This window comes from Cervus elaphus, chromosome 30, assembly GCF_910594005.1.
Source record: "Cervus elaphus chromosome 30, mCerEla1.1, whole genome shotgun sequence".
In the NCBI taxonomy this organism is placed as follows: domain Eukaryota; kingdom Metazoa; phylum Chordata; class Mammalia; order Artiodactyla; family Cervidae; genus Cervus; species Cervus elaphus.
Window position 1 is genome coordinate 71,162,653 of NC_057844.1, and position 18,208 is coordinate 71,180,860.

Sequence of the window (18,208 nt, forward strand, 5' to 3'; positions counted from 1 at the left end):
AAAATAAATAAAATCTTTAAAAATAAATCACAGGATTGTAATATACAACATAGGAAATATACTCAATAATACTGGAATAACTTTGTATGGTGACAGTTGGTACATAAAATTACTATGTACTGTATCAAATATTAAATCACTAATGATATATACCAGAAACTAATAAAACATTATAAGCCAATTATACTTCAATTTAAAAAACTCTTTTAATTTTGCAATAAAAACTTACATATGCTTAGAAAAAGAAAAGAAAGTGGATTGGAAAGCATCACCCTCATTTATAAACTCAAGGTCATCACTATGGGTATTACTAACATCTAATGGCTAATGCTATGCTCTCAAGAACCAGCAGGGTGCACACAGCATGTCTGCTCTGCAGGTCCCCATACATTTTGCTCCATGGCACCTCCTCCTTTCCCTTGCTGTGTGGTCCTCAGTGGTTGCTCTCAGTCTATAGTATCTTTGTCACCAGGAGACATTCCTCAGGCTTCTGGGTTGAGTGGAAGTGAGGGACACATGGAAGAAAGGGTTGGGAAATAAAGGCAAAAGCCCACTACAGCTCTCAGGGAACCAGACCTGAGTCGAGGCACAAAGCCCAAAGAAGAACTCAGAGGATTCTGTTTACTTCCTGCCTATCAGCTGAGCTCCAAAGTGAAGATTTATACAAACATGTGCTTCCCACAGCCTCCGCCTGGACCAGAGACCATCAGCAAAAGTGGTCTCAGACAGAGGCCAAGTGACCAGACAAGACCGGGCCACTTCTTAGGGTCCTGGGAAGAGGACATAACTCCCAGCTACTCCTTCCCTCTCAGGGGAAGAGACAGGGTGAACCTACTCTGGCTCTCTGAGGTCACCCCACTTACACTCCAGCAGGTGGAGACCTCACCTCTCAGAGAGAAGCCCTGATGACCTGGGGAGGTGGTCTCAGTGACTCAGGCCCAGGCAGAGACTTCAGGCTCCTCCTCTCCACCCTGAGGGCCCTGGGCAGGCAGAGACCTGCAGTCCCCGTGGAGGTGCACACAGGGGCCAGAGGCACTGGGAACTCTCTGGCTGTTCTAATTAGGGGTGACCTGCATGGGCTCCATAACCTGGCACTTGTTTCTCTGAGCAGTAGAGATACTCCTCACTTCTCATAGGACAGAGGTTTTCATATCTCAAAATCCTAAAGCCTAAAAGCCTCACCCTGGACTGGCGTCACCCTGCTTTTTCCCACTGGTGCTACCAAGAGTACCTGGGAGGCCCTGCTTGTGCTGTGGGTGGTGAAAGCACACTGCTTGGGATCATGGATGATCCACGGGGCATTCTGTGCACCTGAGGGATTGAAAGAGGGCTGGAGATCAGCAAGGTAACACATTTGTGTTTTAAAGAATTCTGAGCTAAGTTTAGATCTTCCACTGTCTAACACACAAAGACTAACAAGCAGTACAGATAGATCACAACATGGGAAGTTGCTTCATAAAATCAATTATTTAACTAACTAGTACTGCTACTAGAACTAGTAGTACTACTACACAGATGAGCCCCTACATTTACAGTCCTCTACTCCCCACTTCTCCACCATGACCACCCAAAAACCAAGCTCCTAAATGAAGGGTCAGGGCTTTACCAGCTGCACCTTGTACAGCTCCCAGGGACCTTTCTGGACCCTTCAGGTGGCTCAGATGGTAAAGAATCTGCCTGCAATACAGGAGATCCGGGTTCAATCCCTGGGTCGGGAAGATCCCCTGGAGGCGGAAATGGCAACCCGCTCCAGTATTCTTGCCTGGAGAATTCCATAAACAGAGGAGCCTGGCAGCCTACAGTCCATGCGGTAGTAAAGAGTCAGACACAACTGAGCGACTAACATTTTCACTTTTGGCAGGATGTATTCCAGGGGCTGGACAACTTTGAAACCAATACTCTCAGCACCACAGTGGGGCAGATTCCCTCTCAGCAAGAACCCCAGATCCTTTGGCCTCTCTGTCTATGTCTGCTTCTCTCAGCTGCCACAGCCAAGATCCAAAGCTCATATTAGGATGGGATCCATATGAGTCTTAGTGACCCGACCCAAGGAACCAATAGCGAGGACAGCAAGAAAAACCAGAAGTTCAGTTCAAACCCAGCCACTTGGGCTATGCTGTGAGACCCACTTGCCTTCAATCTTCTTTAGCATCTGGTACCAAAGAGAAATTAGAGAGCCAGGGACAGCAGAGAAAGACCTGCTCCAGGATATGATCAAACATTAAACCTGGATACCACTCATCCAACCAGGCACCTGGCATGAATCACAGGCACACACCGAAGCCCCAGGGTTTCCTGATACAGAATTCATGAGACCTCTGCTGTGTGAGGTCAGGAAATCCTGCACAAATAGGCCACAACAATTTGCCACCTGTGTATTTCAAACAGAGACTTACTGTGACTATGTGGAAATACCATCACTGGGACAGCTGCGCACGGGACAAAGAAGGGCTGGGATAGCCTGAAGGGCTCCTGCTCCCTCTCCCACCCCCTGCCCTTCACAAGGCACTGTAGCATCTAGGTGGTCAGTGCCCTCTCTAAGGTGGCACTCTGCCCCACATTCCTGTCCCACCCTCTGGCATAATGGCCAATCCATTTCTATCATCAGTGAGAACTCCATCCCCCAGGACCACCCAGTCACCTGTGAGCTGACAGACTCTCCGTATCTCCAGTTGAGTGGGGCGGACTTCACCTGCCCAGCTGCTCACTGCCTGCAGGCCCTTCAGTACAGCACAGCCTTTAAACAAGAGCCCCGCTGCCCACCTGTGAACCACCTGGCCCATCACAACATACTGATGACAACTCACACCTTCTCCACCTAAAACCCCCCTTTCACAGCAGCTGCATCTTCCATCCTCCTGCTCACACACTCACAGCCCGCCCGTGTCCCTAAGGCAGCGCTAAGGGACCACGGAGAGCACGAGCCACCCAGGGGGTCTGCAGCAGACCTCCAGCAGGTCAGCCAGAACAGGGGGCTGCCGGCACTGTGTCCCCAGGGGGACTGTCCTCTGGGGGATCTTGACCCAGGATCTTCAGGGTCACGGAGGTCACTGTGCTCACAGCTTTCTACCTCTGGTTTGCGCTGCTCATCCCCTCCTACACCCTCTGCTGATGCCAGGCTACCAGGATCCACCTTCAACCAGGAATCCATCTCCACAGCCAGGGAAAGAAAGCAGCATGGAGGGTGCAGAGAATTCACGGTGAACCTGGAGCTCCTCCCCACAGGGGCTTTGGCTCACAGTGCCAGCCCATGGGGAAGGGGGCAGCCTGGGGAAAGGTGTGCTCTTAGAGTTCTGGGCAGCTACAGTCCAGATGCATTCTGTTCCCCTGGAAGAGGAGAGGAGATGGTATCTTCTTAGAAAATCATTTATCAGATGTGACCCGGTCAAGGTAACAATTTTTACCTTGTTAAATTATAACAAAAGTGCCATAAAATGTATGTTATTCTGGGCTTGGGTCCAAATTACCTTCCTCTAAATCACAGGGCACATATTGCCTGAGTCTGCTGGAATCTTCTTTTGGTCAAATATCATTCAGCATTTATACTGAGCACCAGGAACTTTCTCACATAATATAAAATGCCTTTTATTTCAAGGCCATCCTTCCACAACACAATTTTAATCAGTTAAAAGAAAAATAGTAAGCCCTGGAGTCCAGTCCTTGCCCATTCTAAAAATAAATATAACCTCTGAGCTCTATCATGTTTCCATGAGGGTTTATCCTCAAACCTTAGACTATTGGCCTCTCTCCCTACCTGTCCCGTCCATCTCAGAACTCAGATACATACACCAAAAAGCAATGCACAGTATGAAACTCTTTTACCTCAAGAAATATAAACAATCCCCAAATTAAATAGGATTTCCAGTAACACTTTACGATTGCTTTCATTAAAGAAGGCTCCTGTGCGTCTTTCTGGGCTCTCTTAACTTCTTGATCCCAGTACCTGTGATGAGAAACAGAGCACAGTAAAGAACAGCATGTCCTCCTAAGGGGAAATGGGGAGGGGACCAGAATGAAAGATAACCCTTCACTAACAAAGGTCCGTCTAGTCAAGGCTATGGTTTTTCCAGGAGTCATGTATGGATGTGAAAGTTGGACTATACAGAAAGCTGAGAACCAAAGAATTGAACTGTGGTGTTGGAGAAAACTCTTGAGAGTCCCTTGGAGTGCAAGGAGATCCACCCAGTCCATCCTAAAGGAGATCAGTCCTGGGTATTCATTGGAAGGACTGATGCTGCAGCTGAAACTCCAATACTTTGGCCGCCTGATGCAAAGAGCTGACTCATTTGAAAAGACCCTGATGCTGGGAAAGATTGAGGGCAGGAGGAGAAGGGGATGACAGAGGATGAGATGGTTGGATGGCATCACCGATTCAATGGACATGAGTTTGAGTAAACTCCAGGAGTTGGTGATGGACAGGGAGGTCTGGCATGCTGCAGTTCATGGGGTCGCAAAGAGTTGGACACGACTGAGTGACTGAACTGAACTGAATAGAACTAAACCTGGGGTCAGCCTGAGGTGGGTGAGCATGGAATGTCAGGGAAGGAGGCTCAGAAGAACCCAGAGGAAGACAAAGCCCCCCTCCCCACACCTTTAGCCCCACGTGAAAATTCTCACTCTCCCTCCCGTCTCCCTGCTGCCTGTGCTCACCCTTGCAGCTCTTCTCCAAGGTGCTGGGAGCGATCTTCTGGAAGCACCGAGTACATGTCATTTGCTTCTAATTTCCTTTTGTGACCAATTTTAAACAAGGGGTTTAGCCACCTGTTAAACATTAAAAGGAAAGTGACATGTATCCAAATTATACATCTCTAGTTAGAATCTTACATTCATGGATGTTGTTAAAAAAAAAAGTCTACATTTTAAATATATAAAGATATGGGGGAAATGAGACATGTGCTTACAAACACACATACACATTCTAGGTATAGGAAAGTCACTCTGGCTTATACATGATATAACTTAATTAAAGAAGCCTGTTTGTGGCCTACTGAACATACTTTGTACATCTGCTTTAATTATTAAGGAAATAATACATTTAGAAATCAGAATAAAGTAACAGTGGTTCAGACATGCAGAACAGAGCTGAAAGGCCATTGTGGGTAAGGCTGTAGATATGTTCCTGTGTTACTGGGGACTTAAATCTTCTGAGACTCCAATACTTTGGTCACCTCATGTGAAGAGTTGACTCATTGGAAAAGACCCTGATGCTGGGAGGGATTGGGGGCTGGAGGAGAAGGGGACGACAGAGGATGAGATGGTTGGATGGCATACCCGGCTCAGTGGACATGAGTTTGAATAATCTCCGGGAGTTGGTGATGGACAGGGAGGCCTGGCGTGCTATGATTCATGGGGTTGCAAAGAGTCAGACACGACTGAGCGACTGAACTGACTGACTGAAATCTTCTGAACTGTATCATATTCAAGGATATCTAGGTGGCGCTAGTGGTAAAGACCCCGTTTGCTAATGCAGGAGATGTAAGAGATACTGGTTCATTTCCTAGTTTGGAAAGATTTGCTGAATAAGGAAATGGCAACCCATTCCAGTATTCATGCCTGGAAAATCCCATGGACAAAGGAGCCTGGTGGGCTACAGTCCATGGGGTCAAAGAGAGTCAGATACAACCAAAGTGTCTTAGCACCAATCATATTCAAAGCAGTTGCAACCCTGAGGTCTCAAGATCTCCTTAGAATAGCTATCAACTCAACGGAATTTTTACAGGGAATTATCTTATGGACACAACACCCTGAGTCTAACAGGCTATGGACCCTGACCTCCTTACAGTCCTGTCAGACTCCCCTCAGCAAGAACACTCACATGAGCCTATTTCTGACCTGACACTTCTGAAGACAACCTCAAGATAAATAACACCTTCCCAACTAAAATGCACAGTTGATTCTTCTTATGGTCCTCCTTGTTATCACTCCCTGGCAGATCCAAAAGGGCTGGAATTTTACCGACTGTTGAATCTGTCACCATCAGCCTCAGTCAGGGAATAAATAGAGCCCCCAGACTTTCAGGGAACTGCACTAACAGCTGACTGCATCACCAAACTAGGTTTAGTTCCTCCGCACCCAGGCTTCTGCCCGGGGACAACAGGGTTGACCCCGTTGCCACCCTTCTGCAGCAAAGGTGTATGTGTTAGTCAAATCCCTGTTTCCTGGGGGTCCAACCAACCGTTCACTATGAGCCTTCCACCTAGAGTCGGCATGGCCGACTCTAGATAGCTATCATGTTTAACGGCTGTGGGAACAGGATCATACCAAACATGGAGGAGTCTGGCCATGCAGCAAGTACCCTGGATGGAAGGGCACCACCATGAGCCTAAACGTGACTCAAGAAAACCCAAAGACAGTAAGTGCATCCCTGAGGGATGTTTATTCCTTGAGGCCCCTACGGCAAGGATCACCCACATTGGGCCATCAACTGTCTCCAGGAAAACTCTACCAGGGGACACTGGACTCTAGGTTGTTCACACCCAGATCAAGGTTACATTCAAATTTTAATTACACCCGCACAACCTGTGAATCAAAGTGGGCCATTTATCTAGTCAGGAGGGGAGCTGGGCTGGTAATAGCAGTTGTCACTCTTGTAGGATCCCTGGTGAGCCTGGAATGAGAAACAGTTTATAATACCCTAACTATATATATATATATATAATACCCTAACTATATATATATATATATATATAAGTCAGTCAGAGACTGGCCTGGGTAAGTAGAGAAACCAGTTCTAACCTTAGAATGATAAAATCTTACTGGACCCTCTGGCCCACATGACACTTGACCACCACAAAGCTCTTGATTACCTGCTGGGTGATCAAGGGGGAATTTGTGCCCCAGCAACCATTTCCTGTTGTTTCTATGTTAACACGGTGGTCAGATAGAAGAGAGAGGATCCCAACTGCCAGAGAAAGCCGCTTGCAGACAAAGACAAATATCATATGGTATCACTTACACATGGCATCTTTAAAAAATGGTACAAGTGAACTTATCTACCAAACAGAAATAGAGTTACAGATGTAGAAAATAAACTTATGGTTACTAGGGGGTAAGGGAAGAAGGGACAATTGGGAGACTGGGATTGACATATATAGACTACTATATTCGTGTCTGACTGTTTGCAACCCCATGAACTGTAGCCTGCTAAGCTCTTCTGTCCATGGGATTATCCAGGCAAGAATACCGGAGTGGGTTGCCATTTCCTTCTCCAGGGGGTCTTCCCAATGCAGGGATCTAACCTAGGTCTCCTGCATTGCAGCCAGATTCTTTATCGTCTGAGCCACCAGGGAAGCATATATAAAATAGATAACTAGTAAGAACCTACTGCATAGCAGAGGGAACTCTACTCAATACTCTGTAATAACCTTTATCTTTTTCAAGAAAAGAATCTTTTTAAAAAAGTGGATATATGTATAATTGATTCACTTTGCTGTATCCCTAAAAATAACACTGTAAATCAACTATACTCCAACAAAAAATGAATTGTTTTTAATAGACAGGCCACTTGGCTAAATACTCAGATCAAAATGGCCTGTCTGAACAAATGTGTGACAGTTTCAAAAGAAGGATTCCCAGCTTCCCTGGGCTTCTAAGGCCATTCTTAGAGCCCCTACAGTTACTCTCCTTCTCTTGCTCTTGGGTCCATGATTCCTCAATTGTCTCATTAGTTTTATCTCTTGGAGAACTGACATAGTCAACTTGCAGATGGCCTTTACCCAGGGCTATGAGCAACTGGGACTCTAGCCTGGTGACAATCAGATTCGTTCAGGTCGAATCAGGAACAATTCTGCTCCTCTAACCCAACATATGACAACAAGCATGCTCAGCAGGAAGCGGTATCAGACCAACCTTCACCCTTCAGAATCCCTCAGGAATAAGGAGTTGTAAAAAGGAAAGGCTGTTGCCCCAGAATTATATCCCTGCCCCTCCCTCAAATGGAAACCAACTGCTCTTATCTGAGTTTCAAGCTTAACCATAAAAGGCAACAGAAAAATAAGGACTGATTAAAACTAGCTAGGACCCAAATGGCGGAAGACCTAACCTCCAGTAGGCACAGAGCCTCATTACGCATTCACTGCTTCTCCATTCTTTTGTCACTGAGCAAAGCTTGTGCTTTACCAGTCTCACCATCAGTTTACTTATTGGTTGTTGGAATCTGAGTGGAAAAAGAACCTCCCCAGTCTTGATAAGGGGTTTCAACCTGGGCTAAGACCCTGGCACAAGTCCAGCAATCAATTCCATGACAAGCACAGCAGTTACATACACAAGAAACATAGACTCCAGAACCAGACTGCCTGGCTTGAGATCCCACTCCACTGCTTACTAGCTGTGTGATGGTAGGCAACTTACTCAACCTCTATGCTTCAGTGTCTTCAGGTGTGAAATAAGAGGCTCCTTCCTCTCCAGCAAGAAAACTGGAAATGGGTGCCACCAAAATCAAAGTCTTCACCTTCCATTTCAATGCACATACATTTTCAAAATCAACAAACAGAATGTGCTTTGAGAGTTTCTTGCCCTACCTGAAGTTCAGGAGACATTTGTCTGTTTTGCTATTATTTATGGTAACCACACATATATTCTGGAGAAGGAAATGACAACCCACTCCAGTATTCTTGCCTGGAGAATTCCAGGGACAGAGGAGCCTGGTGGGCTGCTGTCTATGGGGTTGCACAGAGTCAGACATGACTGAAGCAACACAGCAGCAGCAGCACACACATATTCCTTCTTCTTGGCCCCTCTTTCCTAAGGGCCATCAAATAGCCAAGAGATGTAGCCACATACACTGAATACACCACCATCAAAACAAGCATAGGAGCTGCCATCCCCCTGGGGATCCCCTAGACTGTCCCATAAATGAAGTATCAGAATTTGTAGGAAAGATGAATGGGTTAGGGTTGAGAAACAAAAGACCTAATAATCACCCAAGTGTGATTAAAGTCCAAAGGTTCAGGCCTGCCTTTCTGCAGTCCTAGCTATTAGATGAAGACTTCATTTAAGAGCTTCAGCTCTCTGCAGTGCTTTTCATCTCTGTGTTTCCTCCCAGCTCAGGGACCCTTCAGTGGTTTCAGGACCATAGGACTCCTGGGCAGGACCATCTACATCAAGACCATGCACTGCTTCTCTGAGCTAGGGATCTGGATAAGACCCCACAGGGTACAGGGACCCCATCCCCAGGGTTTGGTTCTCAAAGGTGGAAGTGGAGATATTTGCAATAGGGAAAGGGGCTGTTGTCAAATAGATACTCTGCTCCTGGCTGTGTGTCCCAGGAAAAAGCAAAAGGTGTTCCAGAATGGTGTTCCCATTCATTGCATAAAAAACAATTGTGTTTTGTACGCACACGAAATTGGCCACAACTAGGTACCAGAACAAACAGTCAACCATACAGGGAGGGAGGCAAGGAGAGAAAGAAAGACAGGGTCATAGACAGGGGGAGAGAGGCAGCCCAGGGCTGCTGGAACTCAGATGTTCACCTAAGGAACACAGGAAAAGGTGGGGACGTTATTGGAAGATGGCAAAGGTGCAGGGCCCTAATTAGATAAAGTTGTTCATAAGCTGCTTGTTTGGGGTGAAAGTTGCAGCTTATTTCAGTGAATTGCTGAGCAGCTCTGAGGCAGCTGGATAAGGTGGACACCAGGTCCCTGAGTCCTTTTCCCACCCCTACTGCCACCGGCCCTGGGCTCACACCCTCTCCTTGTCCCTTGGTCCCCAACAGAAGCCGGCAGTGTCAGGCATGCACCCGCGGGGACTATCACCGCTCAGACGGGGCGCTCACCAGACAAACAGGCGCGAGCAGAAGTTCGCCTTCTGCAGCGGATTCGTCTTCACCTCCGGGGACACGGGCAGCATCTTGCCAGCCAAGGTGGACACAGACCAGGGTCGCTCTGCTTAGGAGGCGGTGGAGCTCCTGCTGCTCCCTGCGCCGGCGGGGATGCTGGAGACTGGCCGCCCCACAGGTCCACTAGGCCGGAGCCCGAGAACACCTGCTTCTGAGAGTGGGGCGCCCTTTCTGTGCCAGATCCCGCCTCCCAGGACTGAGAAGCCTCCAGGATGCCCTCTGAGGCAGCTGCTTTGTTCCGCTGCTGCCACAGGCATAGGATGGAGGCAGCGCGCCACGTGTGGGGCTGCAGGACCAAGAGATACCCGGGTAGACACTTCCAGAAGCCCCACACAGGTGGGAGGCAAAGCTACCCGCTCTTTATAAAGGCAGGCAGGCTGACTGCAGGGCACAGCCAGCCCAGCTCCCAGGAGCGCCCCTGGCTGCAAACTCTGAGGAAGTTCCTGCTCTGAGTCCAGGCACTCACCCAGAAGGTGAAGGGAGGCTCAGGCCCCGCCCATCTCTGCTGCTCAGAGGCTCACCCACAGGTTGCAGAGCAAATCCAGGGAAAGCTGGAAGAAGGAGATAGCAGCCCACCCTCTGGGCACGCTGCCCTCATCAGGACCAAACAAGGACACTGTGGGAAGGTCTCCAACTGGAATGGAGCAGGACCCTGGGGGGCCTTCCTGAGATAGACCCTACCCCCACTGCACGCCCTCTGCCTGTCTCTTGCTTGTAGAAAAGCTTCAGTCTCCCAGGCCTCTTCCAAGTCACAAAAGGCTGGATCAAGGATGATGGGAAGAATGTGAACATGTAATAACAAAAAAAATTTATCAATAGATTAGCCATACAGCAGTCACAGAGTCTTTTTTTTTTTTTTTCTTTTTTTTTCTTTTTTTTTTCACAGAGTCTTTATAACAGGGTCTGGTGCACATTCCTGAGTTGTTTTGCAGATGCTAAAAGGTCTACCAGGTGGAAGAAGTTAACTGCATGATGACCAGGATAAACTGGAACCTAAGGATTTATGATGATAACCCCTGTTACATTACCCTGCTCCTCCACATCAAGCAGAATAGTACATGAGCTAATCAAGTACCCTGGACTCTCTCCCTCAGCTTGTCTTTAAAAATCCTCCCCTGAAATCCACTGGGGAGTTCCAGCCTTCTGAGCATGAACATCCTGTACTCCTTGCTTGACCCTTGCAATGAACCTTTCTCTGCTCAGAACTCCAACTTTTCAGTTTGTTTCACCTCAGTGTACACTGGGCACAAGACCTTGGTTTGGCCAATACAAACCAGGCACCAAACATTTGACGATGGCCAACAACAGGGTTTAGCACAGACTATGGTTATAGAGCTGCAGGACTTAGAGAAATGTAACAGAAGATTAGAAAACTTCAAATGATCTCAAAAGATGAATTCACGCCTTCACTAAGGATTGCCACAACATGTGGGATGTCTTGCATCTCACAGGTTACATTGTGGGGGGACCCCTGTGAGCTTTTTGCTGACCTCCTACAAGGGGAATTTGGGCCAGAGAGATTGCCTTATGAATTCTTTCATCATGAGCTCAGGGCCTGCCTAGCAGAGTAAAAGTGGCATATGTTACAGAATACAGGTTATGTGCATTTGTGGGGAACTTACTTCACTTTTAACTCAAACAATGCCCTATTCAAGGAGGTGTTATCTTTATTTTACAGATGAGAAAAATGAGGCTCAAAGACAGCAGGGTCTTCCAGGGTCTTCCAATCATCAAAAATGATGAATCTTGATTTGGAATCAAGTACAAGTCCAGCATGACTGTCTCACTGGTGGATGGTCAGTGTGTGAAAAGTGCCAAGAATATGCCACCTGAATGAATCAATGACTGTAGGACTGAGAACAAAATGTTGGGTCCTCGCTGATAAGTGGTTAAGTTATTTGTGTGGATGCCTTACGAGTTCAGCAGCTTTTCTTCCCTTTCATTCTAAATGAAGAAAGATCAAAGATTGTGGGGCTTATAACAGATCACTTCATTATTCTTTGATAGCTTCCCATGTACCTTGGCTAAAATGGTGTTATTAATAATGATTTTTATCTTCAGTTATGTAAGATTAATATGTCCTGCAGAACTAGGGTATAGCAATGTGGCTACAGTTGACAGTACTGTACTGTGTCCTTTTCATTTGCTCAGAGAGTAGAGCTTGGGCGTTCTCAACATAAAAGAGAGAAAAAAGTCTGAATGATTAAGATGTGAAGTGATAGATACATTGATTGGCCTGGTATGATGAGCATTTCACAGTGTCTATGTATGTCAAGTCATCAAGTTGTACATCTAAATATATACAATATTTTATTGTCAATCAGACCTCAATAAAGCTGGAGGAGAAATCAATTTTAAAGAAATCCTTAATGTATTCAAACATTTTTTTATAACTCAAACATGTAACAATGGCAATGTGTTGATTATTTTCTATTGATGGGCATGACGGTGGTTTATTATACTACTTTCTTGATATTTCATGCATGTTTGAAGTTTTCCATCAATCTTTTCCAGCATCAAGGTCTTTTCAAATGAGTCAGCTCCTCACATCAGGTAGCCAAAGTATTGGAGCTTCAGCACCAGTCCTTCCAATGAATATTCAGAACTGATTTCCTTTAGGATGGGCTGGTTGGATCTCCTTGCAGTCCAAGAGACTCTCAAAACTCTTCTCCAATACCACAGTTCAAAAGTGTCAATTCTTCTGCACTCAGCTTTCTTTATGCCCCAACTCTCACATCCATACATGACTACTGGAAAAACCATAGCCTTGACTAGACTGACTTTTGTTGACAAAGTAATGTCTCTGCTTTTTAATATGCTGTCTAGGTTGGTCATAACGTTCCTTCCAAGGAGTAAGTGTCTTTTAATTTCATGGCTGCAATCACCATCTGCAGTGATTTTGGAGCCCACAAAAATAAAGTCTGCCACTGTTTCCACTGTTCATCCATCTATTTGCCATGAAATGATGGGACCAGATGCCATGATCTTAGTTTCCTGAATGCTGAGCTTTAAGCCAACTTTTTCACTCTCTTCTTTCACTTTCATCAAGAGGCTCTTTAGTTCTTCTTCACTTTCTGCCATATCTGAGGTAATTCATATTTCTCCCAGCAAACTTGATTCTAGTTTGTGCTTCATCCAGCCCAGTGTTTCTCATGATGTACTCTGCACATAAGTTAAATAAGCAGGGTGACAATATACAGTCTTGACGTACTCCTTTTCCTATTTGGAACCAGTCAGTTGTTCCATGTCCAGTACTAACTGCTGCTTTCTGACCTGCATACAGGTTTCTCAAGAGGCAGGTCAGGTGGTCTGGTATTCCCATCTCTTTCAGAATTTTTCACAGTGTATTGTGATCCACACAGTCAAAGGCTTTGGCATAGTCAATAAAGCAGAGATAGATGCTTTTCCGGAACTCTCTTGATTTTTTGAAGATCCAACAGATGTTGGTAATTTGATCTCTGGGTCCTCTGCCTTTTCTAAAAGCAGTTTGAACATTTGGAAGTTCACAGTTCACATATTGCTGAAGCCTGGCTTGGAGAATTTTGAGCATTACTTTGCTGGTGTGTGAGATGAGTGCAATTGTATGGTAGTTTGAGCATTCTTTGGCATGCCTTTCTTTGGGATTGGAATGCAACCTGACCTTTTCCAGTCCTGTGGCCACTGCTGAGTTTTCCCAATTTGCTGGCATATTGAGTGCAGCACTTTCACAGCGTCATCTTTCAGGATTTGAAATAGCTCAACTGGAATTTCATCACCTCCAATACCTTTGTTCATAGTGATGCTTTCAAGGACCACTTGACTTCACATTCCAGCATGTCTGGCTCTAGGTCAGTGATCACACCATTGTGATTATCTGGGTCGTGAAGATCTTTTTTGTACAGTTCTTCTGTGTATTCTTGCCACCTCTTCTTAATATCTTCTGCTTCTGTTAGGCCCATACCATTTCTGTCCTTTATCGAGCCCATCTTTGCATGAAATGTTCCCTTGGTATTTCTAATTTTCTGGAAGAAATCTCTAGTCTTTCCCATTCTATTGTTTTCCTCTATTTCTTTGCACTGAAGAAGCTGAAGTTGAATGGTTCTATGAAGACCTACAAGACCTTTTAGAATTAACACCCAAAAAAGATGTCCTTTTCATTATAGCAGACTAGAATGCAAAAGTAGAAAGTCAAGAAATAGCTGGAGTAACAGGCAAATTTGGCCTTGGAGTATAGAATGAAGCAGGACAAAGGCTAATAGAGTTCTGCCAAGAGAATGCACTTGTCATAACAAAAACCCTCTTCCAACAACACAAGAGAAGACTCTACACATGGACATCACCAGATGGTCAACACTGAAATCAGATTGATTATATTATTTGTAGCCAAAGATGAAGAAGCTTTATACAGTCAGCCAAAACAAGACCGGGAACTGACTGTGGTTCAGATCATGCACTCCTTATTGCCAAATTCAGACTTAAGTTGAAGAAAGTTGGGGAAAGCACTAGACCATTCAGGTATGACCTAAATCAAATCCTTAATGATTACACAGTGGAAGTGAGAAATAGATTTAAGGGACTAGATCTGATAGAGTACCTGATGAACTATGGACGGAGGTTTGTTACATTCTACAGGAGACAGGGATCAAGACTATGCTCAAGAAAAAGAAATGCAAAAAAGCAAAATGGCTGTCTAAGGAGGCCTTACAAATAGCTGTGAAAAGAAGAGAAGCCAAAAGCAAAGGAGAAAAGAAGATGACTAAGTGACTAAACAACAAGAGTAAGATATAATAATACTGGGAGCTTCAGTTATTTTGTTTTCAACCTTTTGGAAAACTAATCCCTTACTGAGATAAGTTGTCCAGAAACTGCTGAGAGTTGATAAGGGTGTCCTCAGAAAAGAATATGAAAGGTGAAAACCCTGCTTTCATTAGGCTCACAATCTAGAAAAGGAATAGGGAAAAAGAAAATTGCAGCAAAATAAAACAAATAATATAAACATATAAATATATTCATTCTCACTTATTAAATTAGCAACACTCTTTGAAAACAAGAATATCCCTTGCTAATGAAGTGTGATAGGCACTGTAATCTATTGTTGGTAAACTAAAAATTAGAAAAGCCTTTTCAGAACATAATCTGAAAATATTTATTAACAGCCTTAAAAATGTTCATCTTTGACTCAACAGGATTTTTACTTATAACATGATGAAGGCAAAAAAATCATTTATAGAAAACTATTTATGTACTTTATTAATATACAAATGTTTCTCAGAGCAGTGGTTATTATTAAATTGTAATAGGATTTAGAAATATCCTAACTTCTAACTTTAGCAATAGCAACATGACTAAGCAAATTATGAATTATTTTTAAACGAGTGCTTTTGAACATCTACCATACATCTACCCTTCAAGGCACTGGGAATCAACTGCCTACAAGATATGTAAGGTTTATTTTCTCAGTGTTTACACTGAAGTAGTGGGAGACAGACAGTAAAAAAGTAAATGGATAAACAAGATAATATCAGGATTGATGACGAATATGAAGAACAGGAAGTGAGAGTGGCTGGAGATGACTGGCAAGCCCTGATTTAAATTGGGTGGTCAAGAAGGCTGCTCAGAGGATAAACTTAGCCAAAACCAGGGAGTCAGTCTTCTGCAAACCTGGGAGCAAAAAGAAAAAAAAAAGGTAAAAAAAAAAAAGATTAAAAAAAAAAAATCCATGGCATTGGAGAAGTTAACTTAGGTGGGTGTAGATTTAAAAAATAAATAAATAAAAGGAAAGGGAGACCTGCTCTTGCATCTGTCAGAGGAGGCAAACTGCCACCCCCGAGACTGGGGAGGCCCACAGGTGAACAGAGGAATTTGAGGCTTCCTCAGGGTGAAACCACCATGGGAACCTGGGCTTGGGGAGGAAACCAGAGCCATAACTGACAAACTGCTGGAGGCTCAGTGTGAACAACCTGAGAGTAAAAACTCGGGGCAGGGGGGGCGGGGGGCGTGGAATCCAGTCATGGGGGACTCACAATACTGTGAGCTTTACCTCCAGTAGCTTCACCAGGATCCTACAAGAAATACCAGGGAAAATCCCCCCAGCCTTCCTGCTGGGAGTGGAGGGATGGGGAATAGCCAATTTGAAATAGACCAGAACACTCAGTCCTCTTAAGAAGGCCTGCCCTAGAGGAAAATTAGTACTAGAGTGTAGCCCTCTAAGGTATTAACTGAGCCCAAATGACCTGGGGGAAGGGAAATACCCAGCTCCAGCTGGCTCAAGCCATTCTGTCCACATAAGGGATGGGATGGGGGAGAAAAATGAGAAACACTTGTGAGGTTCATGGGCTTCTCTCATAGCTCAGTTGGTAAAGAATCCACCTGTAATGCAGAAGACCACGGTTCGATTCCTGGGTTGGGAAGATCTGCTGGAGAAGGGATAGGCTACCCACACCAGTATTCTTGGGCTTCCCTTGTGGCTCAGGTGGTAAAGAATCTGCCTGCAATATGGTAGACCTGGGTTCAACCCCTGGGTTGGGAAGATCCCCTGGAGAAGGGAAAGGCTACCCACTCCAGTATTCTGGCCTGGAGAATTGCACGGACTGTGTAGTCCATGCAGTCACAAAGAGTCAGACACGACTGAGCGACTTTCACTTTGTGAGGCTCACAGTCCAGAGCCAGAGGCTCACTGAGGGACTGAGATCTAATCATGGGATTTCTGCCTGCCCTCACACCTCACCTCCTCATTATTAAAAAGCCCTCTTATAGCAGTGCCTTTAATCCAGGACATCATATCTGCATTTCAATAAAAAGTTACAAGGCACACCAAGAGTGAAAAAAAGAAAAATATTCTCAAATAGACAAAGCATGCATCAGAACCAGACATGGCAGGGATGCTGAAATTATTGGACCAAGAATTTGGTCACTGGTGGCTTAGTGGTAAAGAATCTGCCTGCCAATGCAGGAGACCTGGGCTTGACCCCTGGGCCAGGAAGATCCCCTGCAGAAGAAAACAGCAATCCACTCCAGTATTCTTGCCTGGGAAATCCTATGGACAGAAGAGCCTGGTGGGCTACAGTCCATGGGGTCACAAAAGAGTCAGACAGGACTGAGTGACTAAACAACAATGACAATAACATGATTAATATACCAAGGGCTCTAATGGATAAAGTATACAGCATACAAAACCAGTTGGATGATAGAAGCAGAAAGATGGAGATTCTGAGAAAGAACCAAAAAGAAATGCTAGAGATGAAAAGCAGTATAGCAGAAATGAAGACATCCTCCCTAAAACTTGGCTTATTATTTTCAAATTAAAGAAAAACACTTTGGCTGTAGAGGAACAAAAATAAGAGTTATAGCCAATTCTCCTCAGAAACTATGCAAACAAGGAAAGAGTAGAGTGAAAAAGATTAAGTGTTGAGAGAAAAAACCACCAACCTAGAATTCTGTAGTTTGTGAAATGACTGCTCAAAAGTGAAGGAAAAATGAATACTTCTTCAGACAAACACAAACTGGGAAAGGAGTACAACAAGACTGTATACTGTCACCCTGCTTATTTAACTTACATGCAGACTACATCATGCAAAATGCCGGACTGGATAAAGCACAAGCTTGAGTCAAGATTGTCATCAATAACCTCAGATATGCAGCTGAAGCCTGGTTTGCTGCAGTCCATGGGGTCCTGAAGAGTCGGACACAACTGAGCAACTGAACTGAACTGATGCAGATGATACCACTCCAGTGGCACAACACAAAGAGGAATTAGAGTCTCTTGATGAGGGTTAAAGATGAGAGTGAAAAAGCTGGCTTGAAACTCAACATTCAACAATCTACAATTGTGGTATCTTTTCCTTTCACCTAATGGCAAATAGATGGGGAAAAAGTGGAAGCAGTGACAGATTTTATTTTCTTGGGCTCCAAAATCACTGACAACGGTGACTGTAGCCATAATATTAAAAGACGTTTGCTCTTTGGAAGGAAAGTTATGACAAACCTAATAAAATCTAAAGGGAAGATGTAGAAATTCTGGAGATGGATTTACAACAATGTGAATATAATTAATGCCACAGAGCAGTGCATTTTAAAAACGGTTGAAATGGTTCGTTTTACATTATGTACAGTTTAATGTGTAGGGGAGAGGAAAATTCCTCTTTCTTTTACCCTTCTAGGCTCTCTGGCTGGGGCCTTGGAAATTCAAACAATATAAGACAGATGAACAGGAGAAATACAGTATATTAACCAGCGCAGCCCTCACACTTATGGAAAAATCTTCTATCATTTAGAGATTGCTATCATTGTATTCAGATAGCTTTGCAAAAGTGCTTCATGTTCAAGAAGATTCATAGGAAGGACTTTTGACAAGTACAGGTTTCTGATAAATTTCAGATCATGCTGCTAAACTCT

The 18,208-nt window shown here is 44.6% G+C and overlaps 1 protein-coding gene across 5 annotated transcripts in view; it reads right to left on the reverse strand.

Annotated features, from left to right (window-relative positions):
• Positions 1-18,208, reverse strand: part of LOC122686751 (ATP-binding cassette sub-family C member 4-like) — a 2,082,459-nt gene that overhangs the window by 1,126,306 nt on the left and 937,945 nt on the right. Inside the window, exons 1-3 of one of the 5 annotated variants that reach the window (XM_043891987.1) lie at positions 9,773-10,365; positions 4,651-4,761; positions 3,823-3,943 (exon numbers count right to left, since the gene is read on the reverse strand). The exons of the other annotated variants lie outside the window; for them this stretch is intronic. Of the exons in view, the coding sequence (XP_043747922.1) occupies positions 3,823-3,943; positions 4,651-4,761; positions 9,773-9,846 (306 nt within the window). The 5' untranslated portion in view covers positions 9,847-10,365. Of the gene's footprint in view, positions 1-3,822; positions 3,944-4,650; positions 4,762-9,772; positions 10,366-18,208 lie in introns of those variants that run through there. 5 annotated transcript variants of the gene reach the window in all.